This window comes from Staurois parvus, unplaced genomic scaffold (assembly GCF_062004578.1).
Source record: "Staurois parvus isolate SC_StPar_1 unplaced genomic scaffold, SC_StPar_1.0 ptg000544l, whole genome shotgun sequence".
NCBI classification, from domain to species: Eukaryota; Metazoa; Chordata; class Amphibia; order Anura; family Ranidae; genus Staurois; species Staurois parvus.
Window position 1 is genome coordinate 5,950,428 of NW_028318340.1, and position 16,997 is coordinate 5,967,424.

Genomic DNA, 16,997 nt, shown 5'->3' on the forward strand with positions numbered 1-16,997 from the left:
CTGTTATTGTATAATTATTATTTAGCACATTTATATGAATATATGTATATGCGGGCAGCTTTTCGTTATTTAATTGATTTTTTAATTTTGAGGTAGGATTTAGTTGCTCGCAGGTTTATATTTATATCTTTGTTAGACACTGGAGCTTGATTTGGCTGCTCTGCATGCACTTGTACTGAGCACCCAAGTGTTTCCATGTGCAAAGGTAACCTGAAGGAATAGTTTTTTTTCTTCTTCTTTCATTTGGGACAGCCCTTTATTTACTCACTCAGCAGATGCACTTCTGCTGAGCATTAACCACTTGCCCTCCGGAGGATTTACCTCCCTTCCTGACCAGGCCAGTTTTTGCGTTACGGCACTGCGTTGCTTTAACTGACAATTACGCGGTCATGCAATGCTGCACCCAAATTAAATTTACGCCCTTTTTTCCTACGAATAGAGCTTTCTTTCGGTGGTATTTGATAGCTTGTGCATTTTTTATTTTTTGCGCTATAAAAAACAAAAAAAAAAAGACTGACAATTTTGAGAAAAACAGTAATATTTTTGACTTTTTGCTATTAAACATGTCCAATAAATTAAAAAAAAAAAAAATCAAATTTAGTCATAAATTTAGGCCAAAATGTATTCTGTGACACGTCTTTGCTGAAAAAAAAAATCCCAATACCTGTAAATTGATTGGTTGACGTGAAAGTTATAGCGTTTACAAATGGCGGTATATATACTGGGATTGTTATTTTTCACTAGTAATGGTGGCGGTCAGCGACTTATAGTGGGACTGTGGCGGGCATTTTGACACTGGGGGGAACTGGCTTGGTGTCACCGACATCCTAGTGACACCAATACAGTGACCAGTGCTAATAAAAAGCACTGACACTGTACTGATGGCACTGGGCAGGAAGGGGTTAACATCTGGGGCAATCAAAAAGTTAACAGTGTGCTGTTTTATTAGGGGCTGTGTCTGTGTGCTTCACTGTAAGCACACTGCTTTGCATGGCTGTGCTGTGCACAGCCATGCAAAGCAGTGTGCAGGAGCTGGCAGGGGAGAGAACAGTTTTGTTTACAAACAGTCCTTCCCCATCCCCCGTCGGAGATGCTCGGCAATCACCAGCTGGGACCCGGTGATTGACAGCCGTGTCCGCGAATGGTGGTGCGGGTAGGGCGATCGCACGTCCCCTACCCGAAAATGCTAAATCGCATATATATCCGCAATTTTGCGCACTCGTGCTGCCCTGTAGCAGTACTTCTGCTTTTGTTGCCAGCGGTTTAGACATTAATGGCTGTGTGTTGAGTTATTTTAAGGGGACAGCAAATTTACACTGTGATACAAGCTGTACACTCACTACTTTACAGGACATTGTAACAAAGTGTCATTTCTTCAGTGTTGGCATGTCATGAAAAGAAAGAATTAAATTACTTACAAAAATTTAAAAATGATGTGAGGGGTGGACTCACTTCTGTGAGATACTGTGTGTGTATATATTATATATATATATATATCTATATATTTATATTATTTTCTTTTTTTTTTACACACATACATATATTACTAAAAATGGCACTCTGAAAAAAATTATAAATTAGAATGTGATTAAAAAAAAATAAAAAAGCGTGAGCGTGTGTATGTATATATATATATATATATATATACACACATACATACATACATACATACATACATACATACACACACACATATATATATTTATTATTATTTTTTTTTTTTTTAATTACATTCTAATTTATAATACATTTTTTCAGAGTACCATTTTTCATAATATACCCACAGCACTACGTATATTAATGATCCAAGGAAGCCATGAATATTACAATAGTTGCTGCAGTTTCTGGCTGCATGCACTAGGTCAAATGCAAATAAAGAAGCGTGCAGAGAAGAGACGGAAGCAGCCTGCTGCCTCCACAACACCTGACTCAAGATGACAAGATGCTCCAGGCATGAACTCTTCCCCCATCAGTCCATTCCACCCTACAGGGACCAATGTGACAGCTCCCAGTCCCCCAGACAGCCAACATCTCATGGCGGTGTGGATTAATCCATTAGTTACAATTGTGTGCTGCTTGATTCCTAAGACTGGACTAATGAAGCAGTTTTAAAACCTTGGCTGTGAGGATTATTGTAATGCTGCCCCGTGTTGCAGAAGACGAACCATGATACAGTATAATCAGGCAGAGCACAATCTATTTGGCAGCACAATAAAAATCAAACAAATGAGTCAGCGTTTGGTGCCCCGGCTTCCTAAAACATGGTTCATTCTGCGCCTTGTGAATCGGAATCGTTCGACGCCGTGTCACGGGAGGCTCTACATTCAGCAATTCTGTTGTGGTGGGGGATGGGAGACGAGGTCACGGTGACTCAAAGGGACCATATCTGGGATTGTGGCAGCAGGCGGTGGAGAACGCTGGAATGAAGTGCCTTCATCAATTTGCTTTATATCTACCAGTGTGCAATCATAAACCGGCATTCATACCGTTAATACGCAACAACCACCTCCGTAAGAACTCAAGTACATATGATTACTCCATATAGAATACTTCATGGAACGCGGCAGGTATTTCGAGAAGACATCTCCTTAATAAGAGGTCCACCAAATCCCTGCAATACAATAACAGGCCTGCACACTGATCAAAGGTGAGCGGCAATAAGGCCTTCTGCGCAAAATATAAAAATCGCAATGTATGCGTGCAATTCTAAGGACATAAGTTCATATAGGCGGTGTCGTTTCTATTTAGATGAAGTGACAGGCGAGCGGCCTACGTAGACGTTGTGATGAAGCCTGGACGCAACGATCCTTTCCATAATTACAATTTAAGACGCCAACTAATCAAAGCTTCCTGAGCTTTTGTCATATAATCTGTGAGAAGTGGAAGGCAAGGCTTTGTATGTGCATGACACATGTAATGTCAAGCACAGGTTTCCACTCACCCTGATGCCTAATCTTCAGGGATAATCAGATGCATGATCAGACACACTAGCTGTGATTAACCCCTCCGCTCCCACAGAGGTGACGGCAATGACAGCTCTGCATTAATCCTCCGGGGTCTCCTTCCACTAGCAAGGATGCCATATATATTTAAAGACGGGGAAGGGGGGGGGGAAGCTGCACATAGCTTCCAAGACATTTAATACCGCAGCATATGGGCCGCTCACAGCAACTGCACCCTGGAGGATGCTGCTTTAACCCCTGATTAATCGAAGGGTGTGCAACGTGAAGGCGAAAGCACAGGATTCCCAGATCAGCTGTCACCTGCTCGGCTGCAATGGAGGGGAAGGGCATTATCTACAGCACACAGGCCATTGTGGCCAATGCAGCCCTTTACCGTGTTAGCTTTAACCCTTTACTAGCTGACGGAACTCTTCATTGCATTTCCAACAGGATTGCCCTGATCAGCTGTCACTTTCTAGAAGGGGAGCGGTATGATCTACAGCACACAGGCCAAGCATGGTCAATGCAGCCCTCAAGGTGCCACCTTTAACCTTTTACTAACAAGAGGGGCCACAAATCTGCGTTACAAATCCAAAAATTATTCCCTCAGATTGGGAATGAAGCATCAAGCACAGGAAGGGGGACACAGCGCAGCCTTAGGATCCCAAGCTTACCCTCTGTTGGTTTGGCAAAGCATTTCTGATGGAACACTCAGTGTTATTAGTGATCCCCTAATGATGGAGGGCATGGGGTTAGTGCGGTACAGCCATATCCACAGGATGGGGCCTACAAACAGATACCATCCCCAGGATTCCCATGCCTGATGCTAGGAGGATCTTTAGGCACACAGGATGGAGTCCACCTGGCACAGATGACACCCTGAGAGGACTGCGATCTATAGACACACAAAGGGTAGATCCCCACACCTCATGACGGACTGTGGTCTATAGACACACACAGGGTAGATCCCCCCACCCCCCAGGATGGACTGCGATCTATAGACACACAGGGTAGATCCTCTCCCCCAGGATGGACTGCGATCTATAGACACACACACAGGGTAGATCCTCTCCCCCAGGATGGACTGCGATCTATAGACACACAGGGTAGATCCTCTCCCCCAGGATGGACTGTGATCTATAGACACACACACAGGGTAGATCCTCTCCCCCAGGATGGACTGCGATCTATAGACACACACACAGGGTAGATCCCCCCACCCCCCAGGATGGACTGCGATCTATAGACACACAGGGTAGATCCTCTCCCCCAGGATGGACTGCGATCTATAGACACACACACAGGGTAGATCCTCTCCCCCAGGATGGACTGCGATCTATAGACACACAGGGTAGATCCTCTCCCCCAGGATGGACTATGATCTATAGACACACACACAGGGTAGATCCTCTCCCCCAGGATGGACTGTGATCTATAGACACACACACAGGGTAGATTCTCTCCCCCAGGATGGAATGTGATCTATAGACACACACACACAGGGTAGATCCTCTCCCCCAGAAGGACTGCGATCTATAGACACACACAGGGTAGATCCCCTCCTCCAGGAGGACTGCAATCTATAGACACACACAGGGTAGATCCCCTCCCCCAGGACAGACTGGGATCTATAGACACCCACAGGGTAGATCCCCTCCCCCAGAAGGACTGTGATCTATAGACACCCACAGGGTAGATCCCCTCCCCCAAGACAGACTGCAATCTATAGGCACACACAGGGTAAATCCCCTCCCCCAGGACGGACTGCAATCCATAGGCACTCACAGGGTAGATCCCCTCCCAAAGGACGGACTGCGATCCATAGGCACACACAGGGTAGATCCCCTCCCCCAGGACAGACTGCGATCTATAGACACACACAGGGTAGATCTCCCCCTTCCCCCCCACAGAACGAACTCTGATCTATAGACACACACAGGGTAGATCCCACCACCACAGGACAGACAGCGATCTATAGGCACAAACAGAGTAGATCTCCCCCTTCCCTCTCCCAGGACGAACTCTGATCTATGGGCACACATGGTAGATTCTCCCCGAAAGGACGAACTCTAATCTATAGGCACACACAGGGTAGATTCCCCCCACCCACCACAGGACAAACTCCAATCCACAGGCACACACAGGGTAGCTTCCCCAACCACAGGACGGACTACGATCCATAGGCACACACAGGGTAGATCCCCTCCCCCAGGACAGACTGCGATCTATAGACACACACAGGTTAGACCTCCCCCAGGACAGACTGCGATATGTAGACACACACAGGGTAGATCCCCCCCACAGGACGAACTCTAATCTATGGGCACACACGGTAGATTTCACACCCACCCAAAAGGACAGACTGCGATCTATAGGCACACACAGGGTAGATCCGCACCACCACAGGACGGACTGCGATCTATAGGCACACACAGGGTAGATCCCCACCACCACAGGACGGACTGCGATCTATAGGCACACACAGGGTAGATCCCCACCACCACAGCATGGACTGCGATCTATAGGCACACACAGGGTAGATCCCCCACCACCACAGGACAGACTGCAATCTATAGGCACGCACAGGGTAGATCTCCCCCTTCCCTCTCACCGGACAAACTCTGATCTATGGGCACACATGGTAGATTCCCCCCCAAAGGACAAACTCTGATCTATAGGCACACACAGGGTAGATTCCCCCCACCCACCACAGGACAAACTCCAATCCACAGGCACACACAGGGTAGATTCCCCAACCACAGGACAGACTCTGATCTATAGGCACACACAAGGTAGATGCCCTCTTCCTGCCACAGGACAGACTCCGGTATATAGGAACACACACAGGGTAGATTCTTCCCCCACAGGATGAACTCTGATCTATAGGCACACGCACAGGGTAGAGCCCCCCTCCCCACAGGGAGAACCCTAATCTATAGGCACAAAACCCCTCTGGTACATATGCCATCCCTGGGAGGACTCCGATCTATAGGCACACACATGGTAGATTCCTCTCTACCCCACAGGACAGTCCCCGATGTATAGGAACACACAGGGTAGAGCACCCCTCCCCACAAGGGGGACCCTGATCTATAGGCACACAACCCCTCTGGTACAGATGCTATCCCTGGGAGGACTCCGATCTATAGACACATGCAGGGTAGCATAGCCCCACAATGCAGACTAAGATCGATAGACACACAACCCCCTGGCACAGATGTCATACCTGGAAAGTATCAGATGACCTATAAGCATACACAGGGTAAGGCCCCCCAGGAGGACCCAGATGATTTACAGACACACAGGGTAGGGCCCCAATGCTCTAGATGCACACACAGGGTATAAAGCTCCCTGAGGAGACCTCAATGATCTATAGGTGGAGTCCCCCCAGGAGGACTATGATCTATAGCCACATGTAGTTTAGGGTTGCCCCCTCAGGGGACACCTAATTAACTATAGGAAAACAGAGGGGCACTCTAGAAGGACCCCAATGATCTTTAGATGCACTCATGGTAGAGTCCCCCTATCTCAAGAGGATCAGAATGATCTATAGGCACACAAAATGTAGTACCCCCTGATGATCCATAGGAACACATTGCATGGCCTCTTTTCTCCCCCCAATGATGTATAGGCACACACAGTGTAGGGCCCCCCATGACCTATAGGCACATACAGTGTAGGACCCTGATGATCTATAGGAACACACTGCAGGGCCCCTGTATTCCCTCTAATGATGTATAGGCACACACAGTATAGGACCCCCATGATCTATTGGCACAGAGGACAGGGGCCCCCCGGCAAAGACCACAACGAGCCTATAGCCATACACAGTGTAGGGACCCCTGAGGATCTATAGAAACATGGGGTGAGGACCCCCATAGAGTCCACCCCACTAATGATCTATAGGCAAACACAACGTAGGGATCCCTCAATGATTTATAGACACTCAGGGCAGGGGCCCCCATAGAGCCCCCCCAATGACCTATACGGCCTCCCAATACAGCCCCCACCCCCGAGGGGCACACACCGGCACAAAACCCCCCCCCACCCCCAGGGATCACACAGCCCCCCGGTCGGCCCTCTTACCAGGTTGAGCACGGTCTCTACGATGTCCCGGTTGCTGACTTCCCCGACCTGGATGAGGCCGATGAGGACGGCGAATTTCATCCTCATGTTGCGGATGGGGACGGACGGGTTGATGACCCCTCCAGGGAGAACCATGGAGCCCGATCCTCCAGGGGGATCCCTGTCCGAGCAGCCGACCCCCACCAGCGGCTTGTCACTGGCCATCCTCCCCCGTTCTCCTCGTCTTCCTCCCCGGTACGGACAGGCGCTCCCTCTGTACGGATCCTCCAGATAACGGGCTGAGTCACCGCGATCGGAGCGGACACAGACACCTGCGGAGACAGTCACTGCCTAATCCACACTGCCCGGGCTATTCCCGCACACCCCCTCCATCACCATCCTGCCAGCCCCGGGCTGCACCGGCTAATAAGGCGACCTCTTCCTCCTTCTTCTTCTCCTCGGTCGGTCGCCGGGTAACGGGATGGCTGCAGCTGGCTGGCGTTGTTGTGCTGATCAGAGCAGACACCGCTCACTCCTCCGCCATGTTGACGCCCCCTGCCTGCGGTACGGTGAACTGCGCCTGCGCCACTGATGCCCGGGGGCGGGGCCGAGCCCGCCTAGCGACCCCAGGGATGGACAGGTGTGCAGGTACCCAGAGCGTCGCTCCAGGATGGAGAGGAGAGAGCTGGATGGAGAAGAGAGATCATAGAGAGGATGGAGAAGAGAGATCATAGAGAGGATGGAGAGAAGGGATGGGAGAGAGGATCAAGAGGAAAGAGAAAATGATGGAGAGGAGAGAGGAAGGGGAGGATGGAGAAGAGAGCAGATACGGAGGATGAAGACGAGAGAGCAGTATGGAGAAGAGAGATCATAGAAAGGATTGAGGATGAAGAGAAGGGATGGAAGAGAGGATCAATAGGATAGAGAGGAGAGTGGATAAGGAGGATGGAGAGGAGAAAGTATGGAGAGGATGGAGGGTGGAGAGGAGAAAGTATGGAGAGGAGGGAGGGTGGAGAGGAAATTGGATAAAAAGGAAAGAGAGAAGTATGGAGAGAAGAGAGGATGGGGTGTAGAGAGTGGCATGGAGAAGAGAGATCATAGAGAGGATTGAGGATGAAGAGAAGGGATGGGAGAGAGGATCAATAGGATGGAGAGGAGAGTGGATAAGGAGGATGGAGAGGAGAAAGTATGGAGAGAAGGGAGGGTGTAGAGGAGAAAGTATGGAGAGGAGAAAGTATGGAGAGGAGGGAGGGTGGAGAGGAGAAAGTATGGAGAGGAGGGAGGGTGGAGAGGAAATTGGATAAAAAGGAAAGAGAGAAGTATGGAGAGAAGAGAGGATGGGGTGTAGAGAGTGGGATGGAGAAGAGATATCATAGAGAGGATTGAGGATGAAGAGATGGGATGGGAGAGAGGATCAATAGGATGGAGAGGAGAGTGGATAAAGAGAATGGAGAGGAGAAAGTATGGAGAGGATGGAGGGTGTAGAGGAGATTGGATGAAAAGGAAAGAGAGAAGTATGGAGAGGAAAGAGGATGGGGAGGAGAGAGTGGGATGGAGAAGAGAGATCATAGAGAGGATGGAAGATGAAGAGAAGGGATGGGGGAGAGGATCAAGAGGATGGAGAGGAGAGTGGATGAGGAGGATGGAGAGGAGAAAGTATGGAGAGGAGGGGAGGGTGGAGAGGAGATTGGATGAAAAAGAAAGAGAGGAGTATGGAGAGGAGGGAGGATGGACAAGAGAAAGAATGGAGAAGAGAGAGGAATGGAAAGGAGAAAGTATGGAGAAGTGGGAGGATGGAGAAGAGAGAGGATGAAGAGGAAAGATAGAAGGATGGAGAGGAGAGCAGATAAGGAGGATGGAGAGGAAAGAGAATGGAGAGGAGAAAGTATGGAGAGAAGATAAGGAGGATGGAAAGGAGGGAGGATGGAGAGGTGAGAAGATGAAGAGAAGGGAGAAAAGGATGGATAGGAGGAAGAATGGAGAGGAGAGAGGATGGAGAGGAGTGAGGATGAACAGGATAGAGAAAAGAATGGAGAGGAGAGAGGATGAAGAGGAAGGAGAGAAGGATGGAGAGGAGAGAAGACAGAGAGCAGGAAGGATGGAGAGGAGAAAGGAGGAAGTGGATGAAGCAGAGAGAGGATGAAGATGAGGGAGGATGGAGAGGAGAGATGATGGAAGGATGGTGAGGAGAGGGGTTGAAGAGGATGGAGAGGAGAGATGATGGAAGATGGAGAGAATAAAGGGTGAAGTGGAGAGAGGATGAAAAGAATGGAGAGGAGAGATGATGTAGGATGGAGAAAGGATGGAGAGGAGAGAGGACAAAGAAGAGGGAGGATGGAGAATAGAGAGTTTGGAGAGGAGAGATGATGGAAAATGGAGAGGAGAGAGGATGAAGACGAGGGAAGATGGAAAGGAGAAAGTATGGAGATAAGGGATGGTGGAGGATGGAGAGGAGACATGATGGAGAGGAGGGATACTAGAAAAGGGGGATGCCAGTAGATGGATAGGTGGGATGCTGGAGAGGAATGATATTTAAGGATGGAGAGTAGAAAGGCTGGAGAATAGAGAGGGCTGATGATGGTGAATAAAGTTGAGGGATGCTGGAGGATGGAGAGGAGGGAGGGATGCAGGAGAGTGGAGAAGGAGGATGCTGGAGAATGGAGAGGAGGGATGCTGGAGTGGAGAAATTCTGGAGAGAAGGAAAACTGTAGAATAGAGAGAGATGCAGGAGAGGAGGGAGAATGTAGAGGAGGAATGCTGAAGGATGGATAGAGAAGATTCTAGAGGATGGAGTGGAAGAATGCTGGAGAATGGAGAGAAGCAATGCTTGAGAGCAGGAAGGATACGGGAGGATGGATGGGGGATACTGGAGAATGGAGAGGAAGCATAATGGGGGCTGGAGAGGAGGGATACAGGGGGATGAAGAGGAGGTGATGTTTGTTATGCACAGGAAGGATGCTGGAGTATGAAGAGGAAGATGCTGAATAGAAGGCATACTCAAGGATGGAGAGGAGGCAATTTGGGGGCTGAAGAGGTAGGACACTGGAGAATGGAGAGCAGCGATGCTGGAGCATGGAAAGAAGGATGCTATACAGAAAGGATACTCAAAGTTGGAGAGGAGGCATATTGAGGGATGAAGAGGTAGAACACTACAGATTGGAGAGGAGGGATGCAGGAGTCTGGAGAGGAGGATGCTGGACAGAAGGGATACTCAAAGATGGAGAGGAGGCATATTGGAAGCTGGAGAGGAGGGATTCAGGAGGATTAAGAGGTTGAATGCTGGAGAATGGAGTGAAAGGATGCTGGAGGATCGAGAGAAAGTATGCTGGAAAATGGAGCAAAAGGATACTGGAGGATCAAGAGAAAGGATGCTGAAGAGAAGAGATGCTGGAGGTTGGAGAAGAGGGATTCTGGAGAATGGAGAAAAGGGATGCTGGAAGCTGAATGGAATGTATACTGGAGGTTATGGTTGAGGGCATTGGAGTCTGGAGTGGAGGGATGCTGGAGGCTGGGGTGGATGGACGCTGAGGTAGCTTTCTGGGGAGATAGCCCTTACTGTCATATACTGTACGCACAGGACAACTTAAGCACACTTTACAGCTGTCCATTTTTCCAAACGTCATTGATGTATCTGTGTTTGAAGCGTTGCCAGCCTTACTGTGCAATCAATCTATCTATCTAATCTATCTATCTATCTATCTATCTATCTATCTATCTATCTATCTATCTATCTGTCTGTCTGTCTGTCTATCCCAACACCAAGACAATGGTGCAATATTTGGTTTACTTCACAAGTTTGGACTTTACTTTTTCTGTGGCTCTATGTCTGAAATCAGTACCAGAGTTGCATTACTCACTAGATGGAACATTGCCAGGGTTGGTCTAGGAAGCTGCAGTTGGATTTTTAGTCCCACACACATACTAGGGCCAATTACCTATACCTGCCTTTGGAACATGGGAAGACCTGAAGTCCCCAGAGGAAACCCATACAAGCACAGGGGGAACATGGAAACTGCACACAGATAAAAATCACACAGTCAAAAATCAAACCAAGAACCCCAGTGCTGCAAGGCAGTAGTGCTAACCACTGGGCCACTTTTTTGCATCTATCTATCTATCTAGAAAATTTTTATTTCTCAAGGAACCCCTAGCAACCTCTGGAAGAACCCTGGGGTTTCATGGAACCTTGGTTGAGAAACCCTGTTCTATGTAATTCACAAAACACAGAAACATTGGAATAGTAGCAAAAAATATCAGCGACAGACCAGTGTTTCCCTGCTTTATGAAAACCTGTTGCTTTTTAAAAGTCAGCACTTCTTAAATACCCCTCTTCAAGTCTCAACTGAAATGGAGATGTTTATTTCCACTATCTCGTGTATAAATGTTTACCAAACAATCCTTAATATTTAAAAAAATATATCAAAAATAGTACTGTTTCATATATGACTTCTTATATTCTTTTCAATATGTTTATTGAAATATTCAAATAAAGAAAAGGTTACAAACATTACTGTTACAATGTCTATGTTGTAAAATGTAAAATATTGCCGTTTACCGATCCTTAGATGCGGTGGCTGCATTTGTTTTCTTTTTTAGGCTTTTTTTCCCTTTATTTTTACATGTTCAGGAAGTGCAAAAACTAAAACATAGAGTTCATTGAGGAAGATATTGAACCCTGGGGTCCCAAATTTTCTCAAACTCTCATAATCTGTTGTGTGCAATACTTGCCATTTTTTTCATGAATCATAAGCCATGAAAGTATAGATTTACAGTAGCTAATGCTTAATTTATTGTTGGTGAGTTTTAGGGTCTAGCAATTGATATGGATGTGGAATATTATAGTTAGGGTATGTTTTGGTATTCTTTTGGTTTATTGAGGGGGGCTATATGTATATTATTGAGTATGTTCAGATTGGTAAGGCCCCTTTCACATAGGTGATCCAATCAGGTCCTCCTATCAGTTTTTCAGGCAGACATGATCAGAAGGTTGATGCATTCCTGTGGACAGGCTGGTGTCTGTTTACATCCGCCTACCTCCAGGTCCATTCCAGTCTGATAAAAAGAAAAAACGTAAGGGAATCCGTTCTCCTCCATTTAGATGGACCGGAGGGTAGTCAGGTGTAATCAGACAGCAGAGTTTGTTTACTTCTGGCCACCCATAGAGTAGAGTGGGCTCTGTCTGTGTCTGCTCTGCAAAGACTGAGCGGACACAGATGTGTCATCCATCCACTCTGCTCCAATCAGCAGGGGAATCTGCCCTATGTGAACGGGGCCTAACAATAAAGAAGTAAATATGATACATTATTTATGAGTAAACTACAAAGTGCCCATTGAAACCATCAGACCTTCTCCTTGGGTTAAAAGTACCTTTAATTGTGTAATAGAAACTTTCGATTTCCCCTCCATCCAACAGACTCTATAACCTAATGAGAAAAGATGTGTGTAGTAAATCTTTAGACTCACACCTATTATGTAAACTATATCAATATATCCTACTACTATACATACCTGAAGAATTACCTTTTTGGAGTGAGTGGGAGAAAGAATTAGAACAAGAAGTCCCACTTAAAAATAAGTCATAAATTAAACATTTTCATCCTCACTCACTCTACATCCATTTGTACAAAAATGCAAGGACTAAGTTGCAAATTTGTCTCTAGGTGGTACAGAACCCCAGTTAAGTTAGCATGCATGAGCCAGGGCATGTACCAAATTGTTGGAGAGGCTGTTCTCAACCAGAAACACATATGCATATATGGCAGCAATGTCCCAAAATACAAAACATTTGGGAAGAAATCTTAACATGGATAAACAGAATATCACCTCTGCCAGTGAGTAAGGATCCTCTTCAAATTTTATTTCATAAAACAGCAATTTCAGTCAAAGGATATAGGAACTGTGTATTACCTTTGCTTTTAGTTGCAGCTAAAAGTCTTATACCATGATAGTGAAGGAGTAACAAATGTCCTACATTACTTGATTGGAGGTCAGAGGTAGATAGGATTATGGAGGCCGAATGTTGAGTTCATAAGTGTAAGGGGTCACGAAAAATGTCATAAAATGTGGGCTACATGGATCCAATGCTCCTTACAGATGTAATTCAGGGAGAAGGTGGGTGTATGTATATATATATATATATATACCCCACCCATGGAGTCTTCTTTGCGGTTGAAACACTCATTTTGGGTACCCCCTTCCCTTTTTGCTAGAAGGTACATCTACAGGAAAATTGTATTAAACTGTATATAGTAATTGGAATGCATAGTGGTAGAAATTGTATTTCCTCTTCCCTCTACCCCGTTTTTTTCTCTTCCTCTTTTTGCCCCTTTTTAGTTCTTTATTCTGTTTTTTTTTATGTTTGTTCTGTTTTTCTTTCCCTTTTTTTTTTAATTTATTTGTAAATTCTTATTGTTAAATCATCCTAGTAAACCAACCAAAAGATATTTTGGAAAAAAATAGCATAATAGAGCATCAGAAACACAGATAATCACTCCTGTTTAGTACACACATGTAATGTATTGTGTCTCACTATGTGCACCCTAATGCATCAGATTGACACTGCAGCATGGAGGTGAGTATAGATGTTTGGGGGTTTTTTGCCTTCCTACAATTCTCCTTTAAAGAATTGTTCTGTGGTCATAACACACTACCTGTCCTGGGGTGAAAACCATGGTATTCTATAGGTATAGTACAATGAGTGAATGCTGTCACCCTAAGACAGGATATGTGTTACTGGTTAACTGGGCAGGTCTGGTAAAAATACTTGAGATAAGATGTTCACAGGTCACAGAGTACAATTTTTTTTTAAAGATCAACAAGTTTTTTTTGCACGTATTGAACAGATATAAAAATATAGTAAAACATTTTTATTGGTTTACATAACAGGCCATAAGGGATGAAATAAGAGAAATGAATTAGTGTTTACATACTTTAGGAGCATCTATGGTGTGTGCGTGTTCAAACCATTGTTATTTAATGGGCTGATCGATCATTACAGTCTTATCTTAAATTAATAAATATATGCAAGAGCCTTTTTTTTTTTTGTAAAAAAGCAAACATTTAACTGATATCTTTTGCTGGCAGACATCCACTGAAAGACTGATATATGAATATCCAACATGCTAAATAACTGCTGTGAAACCAAACCAAACACTCATCCCTTTACCCCTTTCCTCTGCCTGTAACACCCATCTCCCTTTTTTTGTTCCTGCGGTATTGGATTTTGAGGAGCTGTCCTTGAATCACAGTTGCTGATCTTCAGGATGTACACTAATAACCATAAGATACTATGGTGTCTATTTATAAAAGAATCTTGTGAGTATTGTGATATGGGGTTCAGGATCACCGCCTGCCACTTGTAAAGGTAAAAGACTTTACTGAGCTTACACACAATCCTGAAAACAAAAACAGCTTTCTTCAGCAAACACAAAATAGTCCATGACTCTGGTACAATGGAAAACAAGAGTATTGCTCACCGCCACTATCCTGATGGGGTTTGGGGTTTCCGGTCTATTTTAGGGGTCCCAAAAGAGGAGGTTTTCAACAGTTATTTATTACAGGTACTTATATAGCGGGCAGCACAGTGGCTAAATGGTTAGCACTTCCGCCTGGCAGCACTATGGTCGTTGGTTCAAATCCCAACCATGACACCTCCTGCCTGGAGTTTGCATATTCTCCCTGTGCCTGCATGGGTGTACTCCAGTTTCCTCCCAGACTCCAAAGACATTCTGGTAGGTTAATTGGATCCTGTCTTAATTGGCCCTAGTATGTGTATGTATGAATGTGAGTTAGGGACCTTAGATTGTACGCTCCTTGAGGGTTAGGGACTGATGTGAATTTACGACATAAATTGATGGCACTATATAAGCACCTGAAATAAATACATTTACACAGCACTTTACATATATATTGTACATTCACATCAGTCCCTAACCCTCAAGGGGCATACAATCTAAGGTCCCTAACTCACATTCATACATACACATACTAGGGCCAATTTAGACAGTATCCTATTAACCTACCAGCATGTCTTTGGAGTGTGGGAGGAAACCAAAGTACTCAGAGGAAACCCACACAGGAACAGGGAGAACATGCAAACTCCAGGCAGGTGGTGTCGTTCAGCAACTGTGGCTCAGTCCCAAGCTAGTCCACTCTGCTTCCTAAGCCTGCTTTCACACGGGTATGCCTCAAAAACGCTTGAAAAATTAATAACATTTTTAATACAGAGTTTTTGTATTATAATTAGTGCAACGCATGAGGTGTTTTTGAAGCGGATTTCAAGTCTTTTTCAAGTGTTAACGCTCCCCCCCCTTTTGACTTTTTAGAAACCTTCCCACATGTGAGGTGCATTTTTGCAAAGCTTTTGAAGCGTTTTTGAGGCGGTCACTATTTATTTCAGTGGGAAGAGGCATTTTGAGGCTTTTTTTTTTACTCCCCAAACATGCCTCAAAGATGCTACATGCAGGATTTTTCACACCGCACTGCAAGTGCAATGCCTCAGTGTGAAAACATACAGAGATATACATTCACTGGGCAGCACATTGGCTAAATGGTTAGCACTTCAACCTGGCCGTACTAGGGTTGTTGGTTCAAATCCCAACCACAGCACCACCTGCCTGGCAAGTATCAGCATTAAAATTGAGACAAAAACATATGTTCCATAGTGTAAAGCCATAAATACCTTTAATATTGAGGACTTCATCATCAGCATCTGGAGGAGAGGAGGAATTCAGTGTTGATACAACCTCTGTGAAGCAGCATTGGTACTATTAGCAACGCTGTATAAATCCTGGGAAGGAACATTGGTTAACATTAGCAATGCTGCATAGCCCCTGGGAAGGATTATTGGATAGTATAACAATGCAGCACACTGGGATAGCCCCAAAAAAGCGCAATAGACCATCCTAGAGATAGGTGGTCATGGGATGACGGTGAGTGCAAATCCATGTGGAGTATCTGTTACTTTATTACAGAGTACAAAATCAAGCATTTAGCACTTTTTCTTCACATACTGGGACTGAATATTATTACCAGTATAACCTATGTGTATTGACTTTCACAACCATTTACAGTATATTATATTTTTTGTCACCAAGTGTATTGTCTGTAAAGTATATGTGTGGTCTATATGGTATTTATGTACCACGAGAGCTAAACATCCCCCAGATCACAAAAGCTAAATTCACATTTTACATATACTGGCCCATACAGACAAGGGGGTCCTAGTCATTTATAATACACAGTATTGCTCAATGCAAATGCCATATCTGTAGACTTGGCCAAAATATTCGCAATGTTTACATTCTTATGTCCTTGTTTATTTCCAGGACATAGGCTACAAATTGGCCACCATGACCTCTCTTTGAGGACAACTAAAGAGATTATCACTTTTGTTGTTCCTAGAGAAGAAGGCCATGGCCATATTGTTGTATTCTGTCCTGGAAATACACCAGAATATAGGGATGTAAATATTGGGAGCATTTTGGCTAGGCTTCATTGCTTACAGATATGCATTTGCATTAAACAATATTTTCCGAAAGGGTACAGTGTATTTGAATTTTCTGGGGCTCTTTCTCTGCATGGGCCAGTTTATGTAAACTGTGTAAACTTCTTCCACCTGTTTTCAGAATTCAGGCCCCCTAAAGCCACCTTACCACCCCAGGTTATCACGGGTAGGCAGTTGGCTGACCTGTTCTATAGTTCTCTCTTCCTCAGCATTGCTCTAAACATTCTGGGTAATCAGTTATAGGGCTCCTGCCCTTAAATTCACAGTATTAAGCTAACCAGGGATTTATACTTTGCTTCTGGCAAGACAATTCTGTTCAGCTTGTCTTGTGGTCCATGCACTCCTACTAGACAGCATAACTATGTCCCTGATCTAGCATTTTTTAGAAGGATGCTGTAACCTGCTGTAATTTCCTCTTCACTGGGTTTTTTAACAGCTTTAATCACTATGCAAATGTACATGAAAAAAAACAGGACTGTTGTACT

The 16,997-nt window shown here is 45.2% G+C and overlaps 1 protein-coding gene across 6 annotated transcripts in view; it reads right to left on the reverse strand.

Moving 5' to 3' along the window:
• NBEA (neurobeachin) overlaps positions 1–7,609 on the reverse strand; it is an 881,324-nt gene extending 873,715 nt beyond the window's left edge. For 2 of the 6 annotated variants that reach the window (XM_089690861.1, XM_089690859.1), the window contains exon 1: positions 7,029–7,608. In XM_089690861.1, coding sequence (XP_089546987.1) covers positions 7,029–7,232 — 204 coding nt within the window. In that variant the 5' untranslated portion in view covers positions 7,233–7,608. Of the gene's footprint in view, positions 1–7,028 lie in introns of all 6 variants that reach the window. The other 4 variants (XM_089690860.1, XM_089690858.1, XM_089690864.1 and 1 more) reach the window with 4 other exon arrangements.
• Between the last annotated feature and the right edge of the window lie 9,388 nt (positions 7,610–16,997).